Consider the following 24,496-nt stretch of genomic DNA (forward strand, 5'->3'; position numbering starts at 1 on the left):
GCTGCACGCAGCGAGCTCGTGTGAAGCGCTGATAAAAGCCGCTGAACAAAGCATTTAGCAGTTAGTCGTAAGAGATGTAGATACTCAACGTTCTCGACAGAAGTTTACAACAGAAGAATATACTACGGTAAAAACTGAAAGTGGTGTCTCTTCGACGGATAGTTTAAAAAAATATATTCTGATGTGCATAAAAATGGAAATGCCAAACTGCAATAAAGAATCATCGATACATAATTCTAACAGCATTGTTCTAAGATTTCTGAAGTAAAGTAATGACAATTTTGATAGAAATAAATTAAGAGATTTTTAATTTTTTCTAAATTTGCGCATAACAAATTTTTGAGGCAAAGTGCTGTCAAGTCCAAAATGTATAAGAAACAAAAGTAAATTTTATCGTCAGGTATATAATAAAGTTTTCGTTCTTATGTTTGCCAATCTACCGCCCTTTGGTTTTGACCGTAGTTTCACAAAACGCTCCATAAAATTTGGCAATCATTTTATAGGAGCCCGTACTAACTACATCAGTTAGTATTGTTAGACGAACGGTCAAGTAGTATTAGAATATTACTGCGGGTTTTGGTAACATTAGCTTCCGATGCGGAAAGGACGTGCATCTTTTTGCGGGCTTAGAATTCTTCGGGACGACGACACGAAATCATTGAGTCGGTCTTCACGTGTCTGATACGTTGACAAGAAATGTGTCGTACAAATTGCACAGGATGCAAATTCACATTCAATGACTGTTTTAGCCGTTGGAAACGTCCACATTTTAGACCATTGAATCGCTGATGGGAAGAACGACTGCAGACTGCAGGAGATAAGGAAAGAAAATAAAGAGTAAAATCGTGAAACTGTTCGCGATTTGTACCTTCTTTCGTTTTCCTCATTTCCGAGAAAAAGAGATCAATATAATTACAGTGAGTCCAATTTTCGATGCAGTGGATACTGAAAAATGTATTTTATTTCCATTATCGTGAGTAAACATGGATATATTATTCACGTCATATTGATGACATCGAAATCTGAACTTACCGGAATTATATCGTTTTCTCGCAATCCCTGCTCTCGTCCACTTTTAGTCCGCGACACACATTAGAGTTCTGCGGGATCGGAAGGGAAGATTGAACGGGTTCGTTAAGAAGCTGCAGTACATCAGTCGGTGCAACACAACTCGCTCTCGTCGCGGAGAAGAGAGCGCGAGAGAGCTATCGAGTGCCGTTCGAAAAGTAGTCGTATATACTCATCCGTATATCGACAGGTCCAGAGTAAGCCATTCTCGCACATTGTGCTTATATACGTGTGGTTACATATACATTACACTTAGAGATTACTTACATGACGATTCGCCTAACAATCCTAACGTGACTAAAAAAACACTGTTGGTCCCTCTACACTTTAGCTTTATCTTGAGTTGCTTATTGTCAGAAGAGAGCTAGAAGGGTAAGAGAGTGAACTATTGGATGCTCGAAACTAAACAAAAAAAAAGAAGACAATAAGTGGAAATAAAAGAAAGAGGAGAATAGGAGCTCTTTTCGATGCTACAAAGGTATACGTGCAGCAGGTGTAAAAACATATCTTTCTAAAGTTGGCGAGAAAATCGTTGCGCTCTGATAACGGAGCACTGCGCTAAAAACAGCTGCGATGAGCGCAAAACTAAGGTCGGTAAGATGCAATCATGCGGGGTGTCGGATATCAAGAGTCATGCAGACCGGATTCCAGAAAAAAGAAAGCTTGCGGAACGAATTCCTCGTTCACAGGAATTTACCTGTCCTCGTCGTAAGTCACGTTTTATCGCACATACGTGACGTATTCGGTATCGTAGAGGAGAGTAATCCTATATGTGACAGAAGGCAGTTCAGTTTTATCATCTGTTGCGCGTTACAACATGTATTCACCAAGATTATTATTAATCTTATTGTACTATCATATAATCATGTTTGATCAAAGCAAAATTTCAGTTTCCACGTAAGTTATCAACAAATAACTTTGCAATAATTCTAATTTAATGTGGAAGTAAACTCCATTAAATTAATAAATTTTTGTATCAATATAATTCCACATATCTCTGGGACATTGCATACTTTGTAAAATATTGTATAGAATATATAAAACCCTCCTAACATATTGCCTATATGATAATCGAGTTAACTATTTATTTGTTCTTCCAAACTGACATATTTAAAAAAATCAAATTTTCCCGATTAATACGCATTATAACTTTAAAATATATCTTTACTTACAAAAATGTCACAAGCAAGCTTGCAAGAATAATCTTATTTGTGCCACTTTTGTAGGTGAAAGTTCAAGCAATGATACATATTAGTCAGGAAAAAACTTGATCTTTTGAATTGCGTCGTTTGTGAAGATGTAATATATAACAATACAGTATCGATAATTTAGATCCTAATGTCTTAAGAGCTTGGCCTTAAAAAATTTTAATATTATAAAATGGTACAGATATTTTAATAAAAATAAAAATAATGTGAAGGGTGATCGTACCCGGCTTGCCTCGGGGCATTGTTAGACAGAGTGTAGATGACACGTTGTAGTGTCTGTGGCTCCAAGGCAAATATAAGCGCTATTAGAAGCACCAGTGCAGCGACAGCTATGCTCGTCCAACACGCGCAGCTGGCTCTACCGGGTGTCTCCGTCCTAGTCGTAGCTTCTATCGCGTTGCCTGAGCAAACCGATTGTATCATATCGTGTGTTTCTGCTTAAAGATTATCAATTGCCATGAATTATCGTTGGACACGTATTGCGATGAATTAATTGATTGTTTGATTGATCTGGATGATTGCTCCACCACTGTGATTAGTATGAGCAAGCCGAAAGTAGTACAGAATAGTTACATTTTGAAATTTGAACCGAGATTATCACAATGACTTTAACAGATTATTGAAAGATTAATTATATCATTAATTAATAACATTATCCTAATTAAATTTGCCAATCTGTAAAATGTCATAAATTTTAATTTACCGTCAAACAGAAAGCTACACGTAAAAATTTCACAAATAATAAAAATTATTCCATGCAATTTTATTGCAATTTTTTGGAAAGCTCCTTTAAATTATTATACTGTTCATTAAATTTAGAGTAAATATATGCGTTGAATTTATATCCCGCAAGTTGTTTAATTGCTTGTTATATTGCTTACGTGATATAATCCTACTTTTCGATCGCTGCAAATTCCTTGTTATTTTGATTAGCGCCATTTCGACAAAACCAAATAAGATTTCGCAATGTATTTTTCTTCGTATTATGTATTTCTTTTCCCGTTGATCGTTGAAACGACTTTGTTTCAAGACTTTTATATGTCTATCACACATGACTGATCGCAAATGAGTCTCGATGAAAGTATGCTAGTCCCAGAAAGCCCCTGATCACAAGATTCCATCCATCCTGTAGCCAAAACCAACGAAAAGAGAAAACGACATTATCGTCGTCAAACGTTTCCCAAACGAAGCAACACTTAATCGACTATCATTAATCGCACATATTTCAATTCCTCCGAGCGAACCCACGAAGAGGAAAATCGCGTATTTTATGCAGTTCCTTATAACTGCATTTCACAAGCTTTATTTTTCCCTTGTGGGTCGTTACCTTTTTCTACACGCACGACGTAATCGACATCGTGTTCAGAATGAGATAATTATGTGTGTTTTATGCAAAAATCACACATCATGCAGTTCCCAAGCAAATAGTTCCCAACTTGCTCAATGAAACAATTAATTTTCAAAGAGCAAAAATTATCCAGACAGTCAATCGTTCTTAACTATTTTATTTGAAAATAAGACTTGAAATGTTAATACACTTTATAAACTGCAAAATGTGTTAACACACTTAAATAAAAAAATACGTAATAAAAATGAAAGAAAAGTTTTATGTACAAAAAATTATATTAGCATTGTTTTTAAAGAAAAAAAAAAATTTTTACAAATAAGCTAATAAAGAACGTTTGACTATCTCGATTTTCAATATTTTAATCGATTTCAATCCTAAACTTCATCCTTGGAGCAACTGCATATTCGAAATATTTAACTTATGCTTAGAATTTACTATTCGAGCAATTTTTTCAATCAATTTTGTTGCACCAGTGATGATTTTAATAGACAAAGCCCTGTTACCTAAACTGATTCTCCCCAACATCGAGCATGCTTCCAAATGATCGTGCAACTAGCGAAAAGTGCAGGAGGGGTGCTTGGGGATGCGTGCAAGGGTAGCCAGGGTCCGACATCAAAAAAGCTCAATGTGTAATATAATCCCATATATAGATATATCTTTTCTTTCGGGCTCGTTCACGTATCCGAGAGGTAACCGGCTAGCGAGGGGCTTCGGAAGGGGTATGTACATTGCTTACTTAGAAGGATAGCTGTGAGAGTGCGGTACCTTGGTCGTCCTCCAACGGGGACAGCTCCGCACCTTCGTGCAGTGCTACATCCGACCCGCTGGAACTGCCCAATGTACGCCTCTTGCTCGGGGATCTTCTTCTAGGTTGCGGCGAACCGTCACTATCGGTGTCGCTGTGCACATCGTGCCTCAAGCTACCATCGTTCTTGTTGTTGTTGCCGGCGGCGAACGCGTCAACGCTGCCGCCGCCGTCGTTGCCGGAGCCGGGCGACGTGTCTTGAGAGTACTGCGTCCCGGTCTCCCACTGCTCACCCGCCGTCCAGGAGGCGGTCTCGCCGATCTCGGATTTCGTCAATCGCTCCTGAAGACTCTTCAGAGCGGATTCCGCGTCGTCGTAATCGCCGCCGCTGCCGCTGGAGATCACCGTTCTCACCACTCTTCTGGTTCTCTCAGTCTCCGGCATCTCCATCGTTACGCGTTGCACGCGTGTAACCGTCTGAACGACGTCATCGGATCCATCGGTCTTCACAGTAGTGATGGAGGAATCCGGAAACTTGTCGTCGAAATCGAAGATTTCGCTCGACAGCGTTCCTGTGACCTGATTTATCCTTTCTACGACCGCCTCGCGTGTCATAGGCTGCAAAGCGCTGTCCTCCGAGGTCAGAGTCACGGTCCTTACAGTTTCAACGACTCCGCCCGTTTTCAGCAGCTCCTGCAATTTCTCGGGATCGACCGACGAATCGCTAGTCATTATCGTAGTGGTTGTTCGCCGTATTTGTTCCATCGAAGGATCCATTTCCGTCCTGCTTATCACAGTCGCGTCATCCGGTTTGATATTTTTTTCTTTGATCAACTCCTCATCCGAGTATTCTCTGGTGATGTATTTGACGGTTCGTGTAACTGCTTGTGGAACGAATTCGGTAGTCGATCTTGCAATCACTTCGAAGTCATCGGTTAATTTGGGCGAGCGAGGATCAACTTTAACAGGTATCTTGCTCTTGCTCGGCGACTGCGCTTCCTGCGTCGGCTGCTCGATCGTTTTACGTGTTCGTGAGGCGTCACCGAGCTCCAGATGGAACTCGGGTTTGGTAGACGGCTTGGTGGTGGAGTGACGCGGGGCGGGAACAGGTTGCTTTGATGGAGCAGAAGTAGCATGCCTCTCTACAGTCCCATCAATCTCAGCCGAATCATGCCCTGACCCATCCAAAAGGACATGGACAAGAACAGGAACAAGGACATAAAGCACATTGATACACACTAAGAATTTCAATTCTAGCCCAGCCGCCAAAGTTGGACCGGAAAAGACTTGGAGCGTGTCTGCCTCGCATACGCATGTGTACGCGCGTAACCCATTGAGAGACTCGCGCTGGTGCACATACACACACACACACACACACGTACACACACGGCGCGTCAGGTGAAACAAATTTGGAGGGATGCGCTTTTAAGTGTGATGCGTGTATGCGCGCAACGCGGTTCTACTCGCGTATGTTTAGTTTAGTTAGTATCAATACTGCAACAGGATTAGTCTGTTTATTGAGAACAAAAAAATGTACACTCATTAAAAAACGGTGTCTAGTCGTAGCGCCTGAGTCTTACTAAAACGTACCATCGTGGAAGCAGCGACACGCTGAGAGCGTCTGAGAGGAATATACATAGTAAACACTACTTTTATGTTCAAAATTATTTTTCTTAAAACTACAAAATTAATAAATAAGCTCTAATTTATATTCTTGACTTGTTTCTCGAAGAATAACTTTCGCTGGTTGCGTACTACGATTTACTCGACGTTCTGGCTAAACTACTCAACGAGTATATTATAATATATACAGATTGATACTTTGTATCGCAGATGAGAACTAGATCTCTCTTCCCCGCGTATGTGTATATCAGCAAAAAGAGATTCGGTAACTATTTAGTAAGAGACGTGCGCATAATATCAGTTAGTGTGAAAGCGTCGGCAGGTGCTAACTATGGAAGATAAAGCTAAATATAAATGAGGGCACCAAAAAACAGAGTCTGCTACCGTCACTGATCTTCGACCGAAGATGATGATCCGCGTACGTGAAGTCTTACATTTTACTCGAGTCATAGTACGTTACCTGTTTTCGTCGCGGTGTACGCCTGTTCCGCCAGGTTCTGAGCTCGTCTCGCAGCCTCTTCGGTTACATCTGTAAAAGTGCACACAAAACAAGAAATGAGTTTACATCGTGAATCGATAAGTACGACATTAAAAGCAGTGATTCAACAAAGATTAGATGATGAATGATGTATTCCCTGCATGGCATACCTCGGTTCATGCTTCGCTAGTTGTGGTATTCTCCTGTTAATTCAATGAGACATATTACCGCATAATCGTAAACACGTGATCTCTATATGTTATATGCTATAAACGTAAAATAAAGAGACATGATTCTGGCGACAAAATAAGGTCCCGATGTTCGGTAAGTAGTACTAAGGAAATTATCCATCGTAGTAAGAGATGTTTAAAAATTAGCATAAAAACCTGGAATCATGCATTAAAAGGGTGTTATTAAAATTAATGTTAAGATGTAACTGAAAATAAATACAGCAAATAATTAAATATAATATATATATATATATGTATATATATAGGTATATCGTTTACTCTTCGACCGAATGTCTCTTTAGATCTTCTCCTATTATAACAAATTGTTCCTGATTTGCATACTTTGTCTTAAATACAATTATTTATTGCAATTAATTAAATTAAAATTAAATATATTCTTATTTGTATCTGAAATTGATTTCGATTAACAATATACCCATTCGACACTTAAAAACATAAAACAAATCCAAAACAATACGCAGAAAACTATAACAGGAACAAGCGGTAGTATGAATGTCTCGGATGTTGTCGATCGGCTCTACGGGTCGTAAAAACGACGAATTAGTGGACTGGAAATGACTGAGATTAGAGTGTTAGAGGTTTCATTAATGAGTGACGAAGGTGCATGAATATATATCTCGCTTTCTTTTTTTTCTCTCTGATGTCACGAGAATAACTAGTAAAACTGAAGTTACAGAGAAGCATCAACTTAATCATTAATCATGTTACACACAGCTGGTATGTAATATATAATATATAGATATAGATATATGGATAACGCAAGATTATTGCAAGATACCTTCGGTTCTACTGTCAGTGAACTCGGCGAGTGAACTGGGTGGCGGTGGGGTCGTTCGCACAGACTTTGTCACGACTGTGGTGACGGAGTGCCGTGTGCGAGGCTCAGGGTGCCCTATCGTGGATACTGTTTCTACTACTGTTCTACTTGAACCTGACTCATCCGCGCCGCTCACTATCTCTTTGCCCGGACTAACTTTTTGTGGAATGCGAGAGACTTTCTTTACCCTAACTGTCTCGGTTAAATGCTCGACGTCGCCCTGCGGCCTACCAGCTACTTCGGAACTACGAACTACCTCCTGAACCCGCTCCGTGGATTTCGATACTTTCCCACCGATTTTTTTCGTCTCGGTTGTTAGCGATTTCCTACCCGTGTCTTTAGAAACTACATCTGCCGACGCGCGTCTCGCGACAGGTGACGATTTAGACACTTTCTGAGTAATTTTCTTCTTCACATCTTTGACGGCACCGGCGGATTTGTCTTTCGCATCAGCTGTCAATTTGGTGGATTTATCTTTCGCCTGAGCAAGGTCACTTTTGACGCGAGCTTCCTCTGCGGCTGCTTCTTGCTTGGTTTCCTCTAGGAATTCCTTCATATCATCCGTCGCGTCTTCTACCGCGTGTTTGGCACTCTTCACCACACCCGATAGAAAACCAGGCTTTTGCTTGCCTTTTTTTGCTTCCTTCGCGATCTTGTCCTTTGCGGCGTCCGCAGTGTCCGCAATAGCGTCCGCACCAGCTGCTAATTTTTCTTTTGCTATCTGTGCGTCTTGTTTCGTTTCGCCGACAACGGCGTCTTTGGCACGTTTAGCCTTCGGCGTCACGTCCTGACTGGTGGATTTAATTTTCTGACTGGCTTGCGATGTACCTTGTCCTACTTTATCACCCGCTGCTTTCGCAGTGGAAACTATTTTGCTCTTCACATCCTTCACGCTGGAAACACTTTTCTCCTTGGCATCTCTCACACTCTTCGCAGCTTTATCGGTAGCAGTTTTAATCTCACTGGTGGCTTTATCCTTCGCGTGTTCAAGATCTTTTAATTTCGCTGTTGCAGCCTCTTTTGCGAGCGCTTCGTCAGCGGCTGCTTCCTGCTTGGTTGTTTCTAGAAAATCTTTCACGTCATCAGAAATTTCCTTTCCCGTGTGTTTTGCACCTTGAACAACTCCTGATAAGAAACCGGAGCCCTTGTCCTTAGTCTTCTTCACACCCTTCGCAAGATCACCCTTGGCCGTTTTAGCACCATTCGCAACAGCATCGGCACTCTTTGTTAATTTATCCTTTGACGCTTTCTTATCTTCCTTTATTTCCTTATCGAGACTTCTCCTAGCACTTTTTATACCACGTGCGACGTCTGTGGTTTTGGATTCTATTTTTCCACCGACTTTTTTCGTCTCGGTTGCTAGTTTGTCAGCTGCGGTTTTTGTCGTTTCTGCCACTTGATCCGTTTCTTTGGAAATTTTAACTTTAACATCTTTGACATCAGCTACCACGCCTTCCGTAACGCTTTTCGCGCTAGCGACAACAATATCTTTCTTGTGCTCCAATTCTTTCAATTCAGCCGCCGCTGCTTCTTTAGCACGAGCTTCCTCTAATTCCGCCTCGTGTTTCGTTTCGTCCAGGAATTCTTTAACGTCGTCTTTTGCGCTTTCCACGGCATGTTTCGCGCCTTTAACTATTCCCGATAGAAAACCGGATCCCTTCTCCTTCGTTTTCTTTGCTTCCTTAGTCGTTTTGTCTTTAACAGCTTCGGCACCGTCGATAACAGCTTCAGCTCCTGCTGCCAATTTTTCTTTCACTATTTTTGCATCATCCTTGACTTCTTTAACGGCTTTGTCTTTCGTATCCGCCACTCCTTTCGCGATATCTCGTCCTGTCGAATCTATTTTCTCGCCAATTTCTTGTACTCCAGATTTTACTTTATCCTTGGATTCTTTGGTCACGTCTGCAGCTTTCTGAATTTCCTCGGACACTTTCTCGGCGATTTTATCCTTAGTATCTTTTGCAGCTGTGACAGTTTTATCCTTGGCATCTTTTACTCCAGCAGCAGCTCGATCTGCTGTATCTTTTACGCCGCTAACTACAGCATCCTTTTTATGTTCTAATTCCTTCAAACTGGCCGCTGCTGCTTCTTTAGCACGAGCTTCTTCTAATTCTGCTTCATGTTTCGTTTCATCTACAAATTCTTTGACATCATCTGTTGCACTTTCGATGGAATGCTTCGCACCTTTAAATATTCCCGATAGAAAACCAGATCCTTTTTCTTTGGCTTTCTTTGCTTCTTTCTTCGCTTTATCTTTTGCGCTATCAGCAGCTTCCGCAGCAGCATCGGCGCCTGCTGCCAATTTTCCTTTCGCTAATTTTGAATCTTCTTTTACTTCTTTAACCGCAGCAGCTTTAGTATCCTTAACGTCTTGCGCAATATCTGCCGCCTTATCTCCAAATTTTTCACCAATCTTCTTTGTTTCTGCTGCTACTTTCTCTCCGGCTGCTTTTATCGTGTCCGTAATTTTCTGTGCATCCTTCGAGATTTTCTTTGCAATTTTATCCTTTGTGTCTTTTGCGGCAGAAATTGTTTTATCCTTTGCACCTTTTACATCAGCAGCAGTTTTGTCTGCAGCTTCTTGAACTCCAGTAAGGGCAGCATCTTTTTTATCTTTCAGGTCTTTAATACCGGCAGCGGCTTTTTCTTTAGCACGTTGTTCTTCTAATTCAACCTCTTCCTTTGTCTCGTCTAAAAATTCTTTTACGTCGTCAGTTGCGTCTTCTACGGCATGTTTCGCACCTTTAAATATACCAGATAGAAAACCAGACCCCTTTTCCTTCGCTTTCTTTGTTTCTTTAGTCGTCTTGTCTTTAACAGCTTCGGCACCATCGACAACAGCTTCAGCTCCCGCTGCCAATTTTTCTTTCACTATTTTTGCATCATCCTTAACTTCTTTAACGGCTTTGTCTTTCGTATCCACCACTCCTTTCGCGATATCTCGTCCTGTCGAATCTATTTTCTCGCCAATTTCTTGTACTCCAGATTTTACTTTATCTTTGGCTTCTTTGCTCGTATCTGCAGCTTTCTGAATTTCTTCGGACACTTTCTCGGCGATTTCATCTTTCGTATCTTTTACAGCTGCAACAGTTTTATCCTTGGCATCTTTTACTTCAGTCGCAGCTCGATCTGTTGTATCCTTGACACTGCTGACTATAGCATCTTTCTTATGATCCAGATCTTTTAATTCTTCGGTTGCTCCTTTTCGCATTTCATCTAAAAATTTGTTCATATCGTCCGTTGTGCTTTCTGTACTGTGCTTGCCTTTAAATATACCAGAGAAGAAGCTGGTACTCTTGTCTTTTGCTTTTTTCGCTTCTTTAATGACTTTATCTTTCGCTGCTTCTGTTTTGCTCACGACAGCTTCTTCACCGGCTGATAATTTTTCTTTCGCGATTTGCGTGTCCTCTTTAACTTCTTTTACAATCCCATCCTTCGTGTCCTTCACATCTTCTACAAGATCTCGTCCCGCCGATTTGGTCTTCTCGCTAATTTCTTTTACATCAGTTGCTACTTTCTCACCTGCATCCTTAATGCTATCAACACCATCAGATAATTTTTCTGCCACCTTATCCGATGAGTCTTTGACGGCTGCTTTAGCCTGATCTTTCGCATCTTTTATACCGCTAATTGCATCATCTTTTTTATCTTTCAAATCCTTAAGCCCTGACTCTGTCGTTTCCTTAATGCGTTCTCCCTCAGAAATCGCTCCTTTTTTGACATCATCCACGATTTCCTTCACATCATCAGATACATCCTCAGTAGAATGTTTCGCGCCTTTAAATATATTTGAGAAGAATCCGGAACCTTTTTCTTTAGCTTTCTTTACTTCCTTCACTCCTTTATCTTTGACTGACTGTACATCATCTGTTACAGCCTGAGCACCTGAAGCTAATTTTTCCTTTGCAATTTTTGCGTCTTCTTTTATTTCCACGCTGACTTTTTCTTTTGTATCCTTGATGCCTTGTGCTAAATCTTCTGCAGTGGTTTCAATTTTCTCGTGAACTTTCTTCGCATCCGCTGCTAATTCATCACCTTTCGCCTTTACAGTTTCAACTACTTTCTGAGTATCCTCCGATACCTTTTTCGCTATTTCGTCTTTCTTATCTTTTATTGCAGACGCTGTTTTGTCTTTAGAATCTTTTATATCAGATGCTGTTTTTTCTACAGTATCCTTAACAGCAGCAATTGCACTGTCTGTCTTTTCTTCCACCTCCTTAAGTTTTACAGCAGCAGCTTCTTTAGCACGAGCTTCTTCTAATGCAGCTTCCTTCTTAGTTTCATCTAAAAATTCTTTAACGTCGTCGGTTGCATCGTCGACCGCATGTTTTGCACCTTTAAATATACCAGAGAAAAAGCCACTAGTTTTGTCTTTAGCTTTTTTCGCTCCTTTCGTTGTTTTATCCTTGGCGCTATCCACAGCTTCTGCGGCAGCATCGGCGCCTGCTACTAATTTTTCTTTTACTACTTTCGTATCCTCTTGCACTTCCTTAACAGCAGCATCCTTAGTTTCTTTTACGCCTTGTGCAATATCTGTCGCCGCTTCTCCAACTTTTTCACCGATTTTTTTCGTTTCTGTTGCTATCTTTTCTCCAGCTGCTTTTGTGGCGTCGGCAACCTTTTGAGCATCGTCAGAGACTTTTTCAACAATTTCATCTTTCTTATCTTTAACAACAGAAACTGTTTTATCCTTTGCAGCTTTCGCGTCAGCAGCAGCTTTGTCGACGGTCTCTTGAATTCCGGTAACGACAGAATCCTTTTTATCTTTCAAATCTTTCACACTCTTCGCAGCTTCTTCCCCGATACGTTCTTTTTCTAATGAAGCTTCTCTTTTCGTTTCATCTAAAAATTGCTTGACATCGCTAGATGTATCTTCTAGAGAGTGTTTAGAGCTTTTAAAGATGCCAGAGAAAAAGCCACTTGTTTTATCTTTAGCTTTCTTTGCTTCTTTCTTCGCTTTATCTTTTGCGCTGTCAGCAGCTTCCGCAGCAGCATCGGCGCCTGCTGCCAATTTTTCTTTCACTAATTTTGTATCCTCTTGCACTTCTTGCACCGCAGCATCCTTAGTATCTTTAATACCTTGTGCAACATCTGTCGCCGTATCTCCAATTTTCTCGCTGATCTTCTTTGTTTCTGCGGCTACCTTTTCTCCGGTTGTTTTCGTGGCGTCAGCAATTTTTTGTGCATCTTTAGCAACTTCCTCTGCAAATTTATCCTTCTTGTCTTTTACAGCAGAGATTGATTTATCCTTTGCATCTTTTGCGTCAGTGACAGCTTTATCGGTGGCTTCTTCAATATCACTGACAACGGCATCTTTTTTATCTTTTAAATCCTTGAGACCTGCGACAGCTTTCTCTTTTACACGTTCTTCTTCCAGTTCTGCTTCTTTCTTTGTTTCATCTAAAAATTCTTTGACGTCGTCAGTTGCATCTTCTACAGCGTGTTTAGCGCCTTTAAATATGCCGGAAAAGAAACCACTTGTTTTTTCTTTAGCTTTCTTTGCTTCTTTTTTTCCTTTATCTTTTGCACTGTCAGCAGCTTCTACAGCCGAGTCGGCGCTTGCTGCTAATTTTTCTTTTATTAATTTTGCATCCTCTTGCACTTCCTTGACCGCTGCATCCTTGGTATCTTTAACGCCTTTTGCAATATCTGTTGCTGTATCTCCAACTTTTTCACTAATCTTTTTGGCTTCCGTTGCTACCTTTTCTTTAGCTTCCTTCGTGGTATCGACAATTTTCTGAGTGTCTTTGGCAAGTTCCTCAACAACTTTATCTTTCTTATCCTTAACAGCAGAAACTGTTTTATCCTTTGCATCTTTTACATCAGCAGCAGCTTTGTCTGCAGTCTCTTGAACTCCAGTAACGGCAGCATCCTTTTTATCTTTCAAATCTTCGAGACCTGCGGCAATTTTTTCTTTAGCACGCTCTTCTTCTAATTCAGCTTCCTTCTTCGTTTCATCTAGAAATTCTTTAACGTCATCAGTTGCCTCTTCTACAGAGTGTTTAACGCCTTTAAATATGCCGGAAAAAAAGCCACCAGTTTTTTCCTTAGCTTTCTTCGCCTCTTTCATTGCTTTATCCTTGGCACTATCCACAGCTTCCGCAGTAGCATCGGCGCCTGCGGTTAATTTTTCTTTTACTAGTTTTGCATCTTCCTTTCCTTCTTTAACTGCTGCGTCTTTAGCATCTTTAACGCCTTGCGCTGCATCTGCAGCAGTGTCTTCGATTTTCTCACCAATCTTCTTCGTTTCCGATGCTACTTTCTCTTCGGCTGCTTTTGTAGCATCTGCAACTTTTTGTGCATCTTTCGAAATTTTTTCTGCAACTTTGTCTTTTTTATCTTTTACAGCAGAGACTGTTTTATCCTTTGCATCTTTTATATCAGCAACAGCTTTGTCTGCTGCTTCTTGAACTTCGGTTACGACAGCATCCTTTTTATCTTTCAAATCCTTGAGATCTGCGGCAGCTTTCTCTTTAACGCGTTCTTCTTCCAATTCAGCTTCCTTCTTCGTTTCATCCAAAAATTCTTTAATTTCGTCAGTTGCCTCTTCTACAGAGTGTTTAGCGCCTTTAAATATGCCGGAGAAAAAGCGACCAGTTTTTTCTTTAGTCTTTTTTGCTTCTTTCTTCGCTTTATCTTTTGCACTGTCAGCAGCTTCTGCGGCAGCATCGGCGCCTGCTGCCAATTTTTCTTTAATTAATTTTGTATCGTCTTGTGCTTCTTTGACCGCAGCATCTTTGGTATCTTTAACGTCCTGCGCCACATCTGCAGCAGCTGTTTCTACTTTTTCACCAATCTTTTTCGTTTCCGTGGCTACTTTCTCCACAGCTGCTTTTGAGGCATCGGCAACTTTTTGTATATCTTTGGAAACTTCCTCTGCAATTTTGTCCTTTGTGTCTTTTGCAGCAGAAATTGTTTTATCCTTTACATATTTTATATCAGCAGCAGCATTGTCGACGGTCTCTTGAATTCCGGTAACGACAGAATCCTTTTTATCTTTCAAATCTTTCACACTCTTCGCAGCTTCTTCCTCGACACGTTCTTTTTCTAATGAAGCTTCTCTTTTCGTTTCATCTAAAAATTGCTTGACATCGCTAGATGCATCTTCAACAGAGTGTTTAGAGCTTTTAAAGATGCCAGAGAAAAAGCCACTTGTTTTATCTTTAGCTTTCTTTGCTTCTTTCTTCGCTTTATCTTTTGCGCTGTCAGCAGCTTCCGCAGCAGCATCGGCACCTGCTGCCAATTTTTCTTTCACTAATTTTGTATCCTCTTGCACTTCTTGCACTGCAGCATCCTTAGTATCTTTGATACCTTGTGCAACATCTGTCGCCGTATCTTCAATTTTCTCGCCGATCTTCTTTGTTTCTGCGACTACCTTTTCTCCGGTTGTTTTCGTGGCGTCAGCAATTTTTTGTGCATCTTTGGAAACTTCCTCTGCAAATTTATCCTTTTTGTCTTTTACAGCAGAGATTGTTTTATCCTTTGCATCCTTTGCGTCAGTAACGGCTTTATCGGTGGCCTCTTTAATATCACTGACAACGGCATCTTTTTTATCTTTCAAATCTTTTAAACCTGCGACTGCTTTTTCTTTAGCTCGCTGTTCTTCCAATTCTGCTTCCTTCTTCGTTTCATCAACAAATTCTTTCAGATCATCAGCCACTTCTTCTGTAGAATGTCTTGCGCTTTTAAATATTCCAGAAAGAAAACCGCTGCCCTTTTCCTTAACCTTCTTTGCTTCCTTCGCAGCCTTATCTTTAGTAGCTACAGCACTATCTGCGACAGTATCACTTCCTGCTTTTATTTTGTCCTGTGCTGATTGTATATCCTCCTTTACTTCTTTCGCCGCGCTGTCTTTAGCATCTGAAATTCCTTCCGCAATATCTTTGGCAACTCGCTTCGTTTCAATAATGATTTTATCGTCTACCGCTTTAGTTGCATCGGCAGCTTTGTCGACTTCGTCGACTACTTTTTCAGCGATACGATCTTTCGCTTCTTTCGCTTCGGTGACAATATCGTCCTTCTTGCGTTCCACATCCTTCAGTTCGGCTTCTGCTGCTTCCTTGATACGTGCTTGCTCCAACGATGCTTCCTTCTTAGTTTCTTCCAGGAAATCCTTTACGTCTTCCGCTGTACTATCCACAGAATGTTTCGATCCTCTGAATATTCCTGAAAGAAAGCCACTCGTTTTTTCTTTGGCTTTCTTTGCCTCTTTAGTTGCTTTGTCTTTAACAGCTTCCGTTTTATCTGTAACTGCTTCTGTTCCGGCAACCAATTTTTCTTTTATGACTTTAGCATCTTCTTTCGCTTCTGTGACGACTGCATCTTTAGCATCTTTTATATCACGTCCAACGTCGGTCGCTGTAGTTTCAATTTTTTCGCCAATATCTTTAGTCTTCGAAATTACGTCGTCGCGAACTGTTTTCAAACTGTCTGCTGCTTTTTCTACATCTTTGGCGGCCGCATCCACAATTTTGTCTTTTGTATCTTTTCCTACAGAAATTGTTTTGTCCTTCGCATCCTTCACATCTTCGATGGTTTTATCCGTAGCATCTTTCGCACTATGTATCGCATCATCCTTTTTACGTTTTAAATCATCCAATCCTTCTGCCGCTTCCTTCTTCGCATCACTTACAGATTCCTTTACATTTTCTGATACATCTTCGGCGGCATGTTTCGCACTCTTGAATATACCGGAAAAGAAGCCACTTGTCTTTTCTTTAGCTTTTTTTGCTTCTTTCGTCGCTTTTTCTTTTGCGCCTTCCGCAGCTTCTGTAGCAGCATCGGCGCCTGTTGCCAATTTTTCTTTTATTAATTTTGTATCCTCTTGTACTTCCTTGACCGCAGCATCCTTGGTATCTTTAACATCTTGTGCAATATCTGCTGCTGTATCTCCAATTGTTTCACCAACTTTCTTCGTCTCTGTTACAACTTTTTCACTAGCTTCTTTTGTAGTGTCGGCAATTTCCTGTGCTTCTTTGGAAACTTTTTCTGCAATTTTGTCTTTCTTATCTTTAGCAGCAGTAACTGCTTTCTCTTTTGCATCTTTCGCATCGGTAACAACTTTGTCTGTAGTTTCTTGAATCCCAGCAACGACAGATTCCTTCTTATCTTTCAAATCCTTGACACCTGCGGCAGCCTTCTCTTTAATGCGTTCTTCTTCCAGCGCAACTTCCTTCTTTGTCTCGTCCATAAAATCTTTAACGTCATCTGTTGCATCTTCTACAGCGTGTTTTGCGCTCTTAAAAATGCCAGAGAAAAAGCCACCAGTTTTTTCTTTAGCTTTCTTTGCTTCTTTCGTTGCTTTATCCGTAGCACTATCCACAGCTTCCACAGCAGCATCGGCGCCTGCTGCCAGTTTTTCTTTCACTAATTTCGCGTCTTCCTTTGCTTCTTTAACTGCTGCGTCCTTAGTATCCTTAACGCCTTGTGCCGCATCTGCAGCAGTTGTTTCTACTTTCTCACCAATTTTCTTCGTCTCTGCTATTATCTTTTCTTCAGCTGCTTTTGTGGTGTCCGCAACTTTTTTAGCATCTTTAGATATTTCCTCTACAATTTCATCTTTTTTATCCTTAACAGCGGAAATAGTTTCATCTTTTGCAGTCTTAATATTGGTAACAGCTTTATCCGCGGTTTCTTGAATTCCAGAAACGGCAGCACCCTTTTTATCCTTCAAATCCTTGAGATTTTCAGTTGCTTCTTCCTTGATACGTTCTTTTTCTACTGAAGCTTCTCTTTTCGTTTCATCGAGAAATTGTTTGACGTCTTCAGTTGCATCATGAGCTGCATGTTTAGAGCCTTTAAAGATGCCAGAAAAAAAGCCACTTGCTTTTTCTTTAGCTTTTTTCGCTTCCTTCGTCGCTTTATCCTTTGCACTATCCGCGGCTTCTACAGTAGCATCGACGCCCGCTGCTAATTTATCTTTTATTAATTTCGTATCCTCTTGCACTTCCTTGACCGCTGCATCCTTAGTATCTTTAACATCTTGTCCAATATTTGCTGCTGTGTCCTCAATTTTTTCGCCCATCTTCTTCGTTTCTGTTGCTACTTTCGCTCCAGCTGCTTTCGTGGTTTCGGCAACTTTCTGAGCATCTTTTGAAACTTCCTCAACAATTTTATCTTTCTTGTCTTTAACAGCAGAAACTGCTTTATCTTTTGCATCTTTTGCATCAGCGGCAACTTTATCTGCAGTCTCTTGAACTCCAGTGACGGCAGCATCCTTTTTATCTTTCAAATCTTCGACACCTGCGGCAATTTTTTCTTTAGCTCGCTCTTCTTCTAATTCAGCTTCTTTTTTCGTTTCATCTAGAAATTCTTTAACGTCATCACTTGCCTCTTCTACAGAATGTTTAGCGCCTTTAAATATGCCGGAGAAAAAGCCACCAGTTTTTTCCTTAGCTTTTTTCGCCTCTTTCATTGCTTTATCCTTGGCACTATCCACAGCTTCCGCAGTAGCATCAGCACCTGCGGTTAATTTTTCTTTTACTAGTTTTGCATCTTCCTTTGCTTCTTTAACTGCTGCGTCTTTAGCATCTTTAACGCCTTGCGCCACATCTGCAGCAGTGTCTTCGATTTTCTCACCAATCTTCTTCGTTCCCGATGCTACTTTCTCTTCGGCTGCTTTTGTAGCATCTGCAACTTTTTGTGCATCTTTCGAAATTTTGTCTGCAACTTTGTCTTTTTTGTCTTTTGCAGCAGAGACTGTTTTATCCTTTGCATCTTTTACATCAACAACAGCTTTGTCTGCTGCTTCTTGAACTCCGGTAACGACGGCATCCTTTTTATCTTTCAAATCCTTGATACCTGCGGCAGCTTTTTCTTTAACACGCTCTTCTTCCAATTCAGCTTCCTTTTTTGTTTCATCCAAAAATTCTTTAACTTCATCAGTTGCCTCTTCTACAGAATGTTTAGCACCTTTAAATATGCCGGAGAAAAAGCCACTTGTTTTATCTTTAGCTTTCTTTGCTTCTTTCTTCGCTTTATCTTTTGCGCTATCTGCAGCTTCCACGGCAGCATCGGCGCCTGCTGCCAGTTTTTCTTTTACTAATTTTGTATCCTCTTGTGCTTCCTTGACCGCTGCATCTTTAATATCTTTAACATCTTGTGCAATATCTGCTGTCGTGTCTCCAATTTTTTCGCCGATCTTCTTCGTTTCTGTTGCTACTTTTTCTCCTGCTGCTTTAGTGGTATCGGCGACTTTTTGAGCATCTTTCGAGACTTCTTCGACTACTTTATCTTTCTTGTCTTTGACAGTAGATAATGCTTTATCCTTTGCATCTTTTATATCAGCAGCAGCTTTGTCTGCTGCTTCTTGAACTCCGGTAACGACGGTATCCTTTTTATCTTTCAAATCCTTGATATCTGCGGCAGCTTTCTCTTTAACACGCTCTTCTTCCAATTCAGTTTCCTTCTTTGTTTCATCCAAAAATTCTTTAACATCATCAGCAGCATCTTCTACAGAATGTTTAGCACCTTTAAATATGCCTGAGAAAAAGCCACTAGTTTTTTCTTTAGCTTTTTTTGCTTCCTTTTTCGCTTTATCTTTTGCAGTATCTGTAGCTTCCGCAGCAGCATCGGCGCCTGCTGCCAGCTTTTCTTTGACTAATTTGGCATCTTCCTTTGCTTCTTTCACTGTTGCGTCTTTAGTATCCTTAATGCCTTGTGCCGCATCTGCAGCAGTTTCTTCGATCTTCTCACCAATCTTTTTCGTTTCTGTGGCTACTTTCTCTCCGGCTGCTTTTGTGGTATCTGCAACTTTTTGTGCACCTTTCGAAATTTTTTCTGCAACTTTATCTTTTTTGTCTTTTACAGCCGAGACTGTTTTATCTTTTGCATCTTTTACGTCAGCAGCAGCTTTGTCTGCTACTTCTTGAACTTCGGTTACGACAGCATCCTTTTTATCTTTCAAATCCTTGAGATCTGCGGCAGCTTTCTCTTTAACGCGTTCTTCTTCCAATTCAGCTTCCTTCTTCGTTTCATCCAAAAATTCTTTAACTTCGTCAGTTGCGTCTTCTACAGAGTGTTTAACTCCTTTAAATATGCCGGAGAAAAAGCCACTAGTTTTTTCTTTAGCTTTTTTCGCTTCTTTTGTTGCTTTATCCTTGGTACTATCCGCAGCTTCCGCAGCAGCATCGGCGCCTGCTGCCAGCTTTTCCTTGACTAATTTTGCATCTTCCTTTGCTTCTTTTACTGCTGCGTCTTTAGTATCCTTAACGCCTTGCGCCGCATCTTTAGCAGTTTCTTCGATTTTATCCCCAATCTTCTTCGTTTCCAATGCTACTTTCTCTTCGGCTGCTTTTGTAGCATCTGCAACTTTTTGTGCATCTTTCGAAATTTTTTCTGCAACTTTGTCTTTTTTGCCTTTTACAGCCGAGACTGTTTCATCTTTTGCATCTTTTACGTCAGCAGCAACTTTGTCTGCTACTTCTTGAACTTCGGTTACGACAGCATCCTTTTTATCTTTCAAATCCTTGAGATCTGCGGCAGCTTTCTCTTTAACGCGTTCTTCTTCCAATTCAGCTTCCTTCTTCGTTTCATCCAAAAATTCTTTAACTTCGTCAGTTGCGTCTTCTACAGAGTGTTTAACTCCTTTAAATATGCCGGAGAAAAAGCCACTAGTTTTTTCTTTAGCTTTTTTCGCTTCTTTTGTTGCTTTATCCTTGGTACTATCCGCAGCTTCCGCAGCAGCATCGGCGCCTGCTGCCAGCTTTTCTTTGACTAATTTTGCATCTTCCTTTGCTTCTTTTACTGCTGCGTCTTTAGTATCCTTAACGCCTTGCGCCGCATCTTTAGCAGTTTCTTCGATTTTATCACCAATCTTCTTCGTTTCCGATGCTACTTTCTCTTCGGCTGCTTTTGTAGCATCTGCAACTTTTTGTGCATCTTTCGAAATTTTTTCTGCAACTTTGTCTTTTTTGCCTTTTACAGCCGAGATTGTTTTATCTTTTGCATCTTTTACGTCAGCAGTAGCTTTGTCTGCTGCTTCTTGAACTTCGGTTACGACAGCATCCTTTTTATCTTTCAAATCCTTGAGATCTGCGGCAGCTTTCTCTTTAATGCGTTCTTCTTCCAATTCAGCTTCCTTCTTCGTTTCATCCAAAAATTCTTTAACTTCGTCAGTTGCGTCTTCTACAGAGTGTTTAACTCCTTTAAATATGCCGGAGAAAAAGCCACTAGTTTTTTCTTTAGCTTTTTTCGCTTCTTTTGTTGCTTTATCCTTGGTACTATCTGCAGCTTCCGCAGCAGCATCAGCGCCTGCTGCCAGTTTTTCTTTGACTAATTTTGCATCTTCCTTTACTTCTTTCACTGCTGCGTCTTTAGTATCCTTTACGTCTTGCGCCACATCTTTAGCAGTGTCTTCAATTTTCTCACCAATCTTTTTCGTTTCGCTGGCTGCTTTCTTCCCAGCTGCTTTTGTAGTATCTGCAACTTTTTGTGCATCCTTCGAAACTTTTTCTGCAATTTTATCTTTTTTGTCTTTTATAACCAAGACTGTTTTATCTTTTGCATCTTTTACGTCAGCAGCAGCTTTGTCTGCTGCTTCTTGAACTTCGGTCACGACAGCATCCTTTTTGTCTTTCAAATCTTCGAGACCTGCGGCTACTTTTTCTTTAGCTCGCTCTTCTTCCAATTCAGCTTCCTTCTTCGTTTCATCCAAAAATTCTTTAACTTCGTCAGTTGCCTCTTCTACAGAGTGTTTAGCTCCTTTAAATATGCCGGAGAAAAAGCCACTAGTTTTTTCTTTAGCCTTTTTCGCTTCTTTCGTTGCTTTTTCCTTGGTACTATCCGCAGCTTCCGCTGCAGCATCGGCGCCTGCTGCCAGCTTGTCTTTGACTAGTTTTGCATCTTCCTTTGCTTCTTTCACTGCTGCGTCTTTAGTATCCTTAACGCCTTGCGCCGCATCTTTAGCAGTTTCTTCGATTTTCTCACCAATCTTTTTCGTTTCGCTGGCTGCTTTCTCCCCAGCTGCTTTTGTAGCATCTGCAACTTTCTGTGCATCCTTCGAAACTTTTTCTGCAATTTTATCTTTTTTGTCTTTTACAGCAGTGACTGTTTTATCTTTTGCATCTTTTACGTCAGCAGCAGCTTTGTCTGCTGCTTCTTGAACTTCAGTGACGACAGCATCCTTTTTGTCTTTCAAATCTTTGAGACTTGCGGCAGCCTTTTCTTTGGCTTTCTTTTCTTCTAAGACAGCTTCTTTCTTCGTTTCGTCTAAGAATTCTTTTACGTCGTCGGCTGCTTCGTCTACGGCGTGTTTTGTACCTTTAAATATTCCGGATAGAAATCCTGATCCTTTCTCCTTTAACTTCTTCGCTTTATCCTTCGCAGTTTCAGCGCTATCGGTGACATCGTGCGCTTTTTCCTCCACTTTTTTGGTAATGGCGTCTTTGCCGTCCTTAATACCTTTACTAACGTCTTTTGCCGCAGTGGCAATGTGTTGTTCAACTTTCTTTGTTTCTGTCACTACCTTATCTTTATCAGCCGAGATTTTCTCTTTAGAATGTTCCGCTAATTCGTCTGCTACATTTCGAGAATCTTCCAGGAATTTCGCGGTTACTTCTCTTACATCTTCTAGACCACTATCTGGCAACTCAAGCGATGGAGTTTTTTCCTTCGATCTACTTCTAGACCTACTTCTGCCTTGTCTTGGACTCCTGAATATACCGAAAATGCCGCTTGTCTTATCCTTTTCAGCAACTTCGTCCTCCGGAATTACAGATTTCTTGATCTCTTCATGATCAATGGGTGGAGTCCTTGTAACTGTTCCAGATATTCTTTCTCCAGCTGGATGCTGTAAATTCTCTGCTATTTGCCTCGTATCTTCCAGAAGTTTCGCCGTTGCCAATCGAATTTCTTCGTCGCCACTGTCAAAGGAAGTCTCCTTTGAAGAACTTTGTTCTCGGGATCTGCTTCTCTTTTTACTCTTCAACTTCGGGCTTCTGAATCTGCCGAAGAAGCCACCACTCTTTTCTTTGCTATCGTCGCTCACTTCTTTCTCCGATTCTAACACTTTCGGTTCTGGCGTTTCAAATTTCACCTCCGAAACAGATTTCTCAACATCCTTTTCTGTTTTTTGTTCTTTTTCTTTGTCAGTATCCGCTTTTCCGTCTACTCCCTCGTGGATAATAGTTGTTTCAATGACTGTCGTTGTGGTTTGAACAATGTCGTAAGATTTACCGATTTTATCCGCAGGAATATCGACATCGTACTGAGTAGTGGATACGAAAGTGCGTATCTCTTCTTTAGGTGTAACTTTCGTGCCGTCAACTTTATACACTACTGGTTCCGCGCTGATATCAGCAATCTTTCGCGAGTCATCCAGAAGTTTCTCCGTTGCGACTCTGCTCTCCTCGTCGCCGCTGTCGAAAGATGTTTCTTTCCACTTGCCGAGCTTCTTTTCCTTAGTTTTTGGACTCTTAAAGATGCCGAAGAAGCCGCCTTTTTCCTTAATTTGATCTTCCTTCTCGTCATCCTTGTCAAGTGGTTGTTCATCCATGACGGTTTTTTCCGCTGCCTTGCTTTTGACTTCCTCGATGATTTTTACAGCTTTCTCAATCTCCTTCTCAATTGCACTAGGTACTTCAGCAGTCTTAGATTCCGCCTCTTTTGCCTTTTCCTTTATTTGTAGCTCCAACAGCTCCTCCTTTTCCTTCGCAATTGCTGCCAATCTCTTTTGTTCCTTCTTTGCGATCTGTTCCGCCGATTCCTTAGGTTTCTGAACGTGAATAACGGGTATAACCGTTCCATCGTCTTCCTTTTTAGATTTGCTTTTGAACAGACTTGAGAAGAAGCCCGTCTTATCTTTGCCGTCATCGTCGCTTTCGGGTTCTACTTTCTGGTCTTCCTTTTCTACCGGTTTTGCAAGACCTTCGTAAGGTGCATGCAAATCCGCAGCGATTCGTCTAGAGTCATCCAAGAATTCCATGGTAGCCAATTTCACATCAGGCGCGACTGTAATTTCCGCTAGTTTGCTGTCGAAATGTGAATCTGCTATTTCGCTGACAGGCTGTTGCTCCGAGATTTTTGTTACGATCTTCGGTTCTTCATCACCACTGTCGAAAGATGTGTCCTTTGAACCTTTCTTTCCCCTCCTCAACTTCGAACCTTTGAAAATGCCCGAAAATATTCCGCTTCCTTTATCCTTCGCTTTCTTTGTCTCTTCGTCCGATTTCTCTTCCGTGCTGTCTGTCGGATGCTGCACGTTGTAAACGTCTTCGTAAGCCGATGTTTTCGCTGGCTTCGCAGCAGCTTCTTTATCCTTCTCCTTCTCCTTCTCCTTCTCTTTATCTTTATCCTTTCCTTTACTCTTATCCTTATCAGCAGGAGCTTTTACTTCCGGTTTCTTCTGCTCAGTTCGAGTTACGGTTTCAACCTTTACCGTCTTCTGCGTAACATCCGTAGGTTTTACCCCCTGAACTAACTTTTCGTCGACTTCTTTTCCTTCCTTAGATAGTTTCTCTTTTTCGCTAACGATGTCTTTTTTATCGGGAGAAACAATAACCGTTTCTTTCGTAGTCACGGTTTTAGTCGGTGTCTGATCAAACTGTTTTATTATTGTGGTTTTAGTAACTACTGTCTGACCTACTTTCGGATCGCCACTACTAACGGAAACTACGGTTTTCGAAGTGCTAACTTTGGGATCCGGCTTCCTATCGCGATATTGCCTAACCATAGGTGGCTCGATACTCGAGATTTGTTCGGCCGATTTGGTAACTACACCTTCTGGCTCGGCAGCCGCTTTATCTAATTGTACGTTAATAAGTGTCTGCCCTACCGCACCCCGTGCCTCTTTACTGTCCCGCGCATCATCATCATAAACCACCGACCACCCTTCCTTCGCTAACTTCCCCTTCTCTTTCTCTGCGTCTGCTATTACACCTGTTAATTAAGTATCATATATTTTAGGCATCTGTATACGTGATAAAAAATAAAGGAACACAATTTTATTGTCAATTTTCGTC

General features: G+C 41.0%; 1 protein-coding gene across 24 annotated transcripts in view; it reads right to left on the reverse strand.

Moving 5' to 3' along the window:
- LOC105672144 (ankyrin-3) overlaps positions 1–24,496 on the reverse strand; it is an 81,389-nt gene that overhangs the window by 2,642 nt on the left and 54,251 nt on the right. For 9 of the 24 annotated variants that reach the window (XM_067353119.1, XM_012366870.2, XM_067353118.1 and 6 more), the window contains 3 exons: positions 7,500–24,413; positions 6,453–6,521; positions 4,390–5,544 (listed from right to left, as the gene is read on the reverse strand). The exons of 1 other annotated variant lie outside the window; for it this stretch is intronic. In XM_067353119.1, the coding sequence (XP_067209220.1) occupies positions 4,390–5,544; positions 6,453–6,521; positions 7,500–24,413 (18,138 nt within the window). Of the gene's footprint in view, positions 1–2,499; positions 2,714–2,954; positions 3,403–4,360; positions 5,545–6,452; positions 6,522–7,499; positions 24,414–24,496 lie in introns of those variants that run through there. 14 more of the 24 variants (XR_010889722.1, XR_010889727.1, XR_010889726.1 and 11 more) reach the window with 14 other exon arrangements.

This window comes from Linepithema humile, chromosome 4, assembly GCF_040581485.1.
Source record: "Linepithema humile isolate Giens D197 chromosome 4, Lhum_UNIL_v1.0, whole genome shotgun sequence".
Taxonomy (NCBI): Eukaryota; Metazoa; Arthropoda; class Insecta; order Hymenoptera; family Formicidae; genus Linepithema; species Linepithema humile.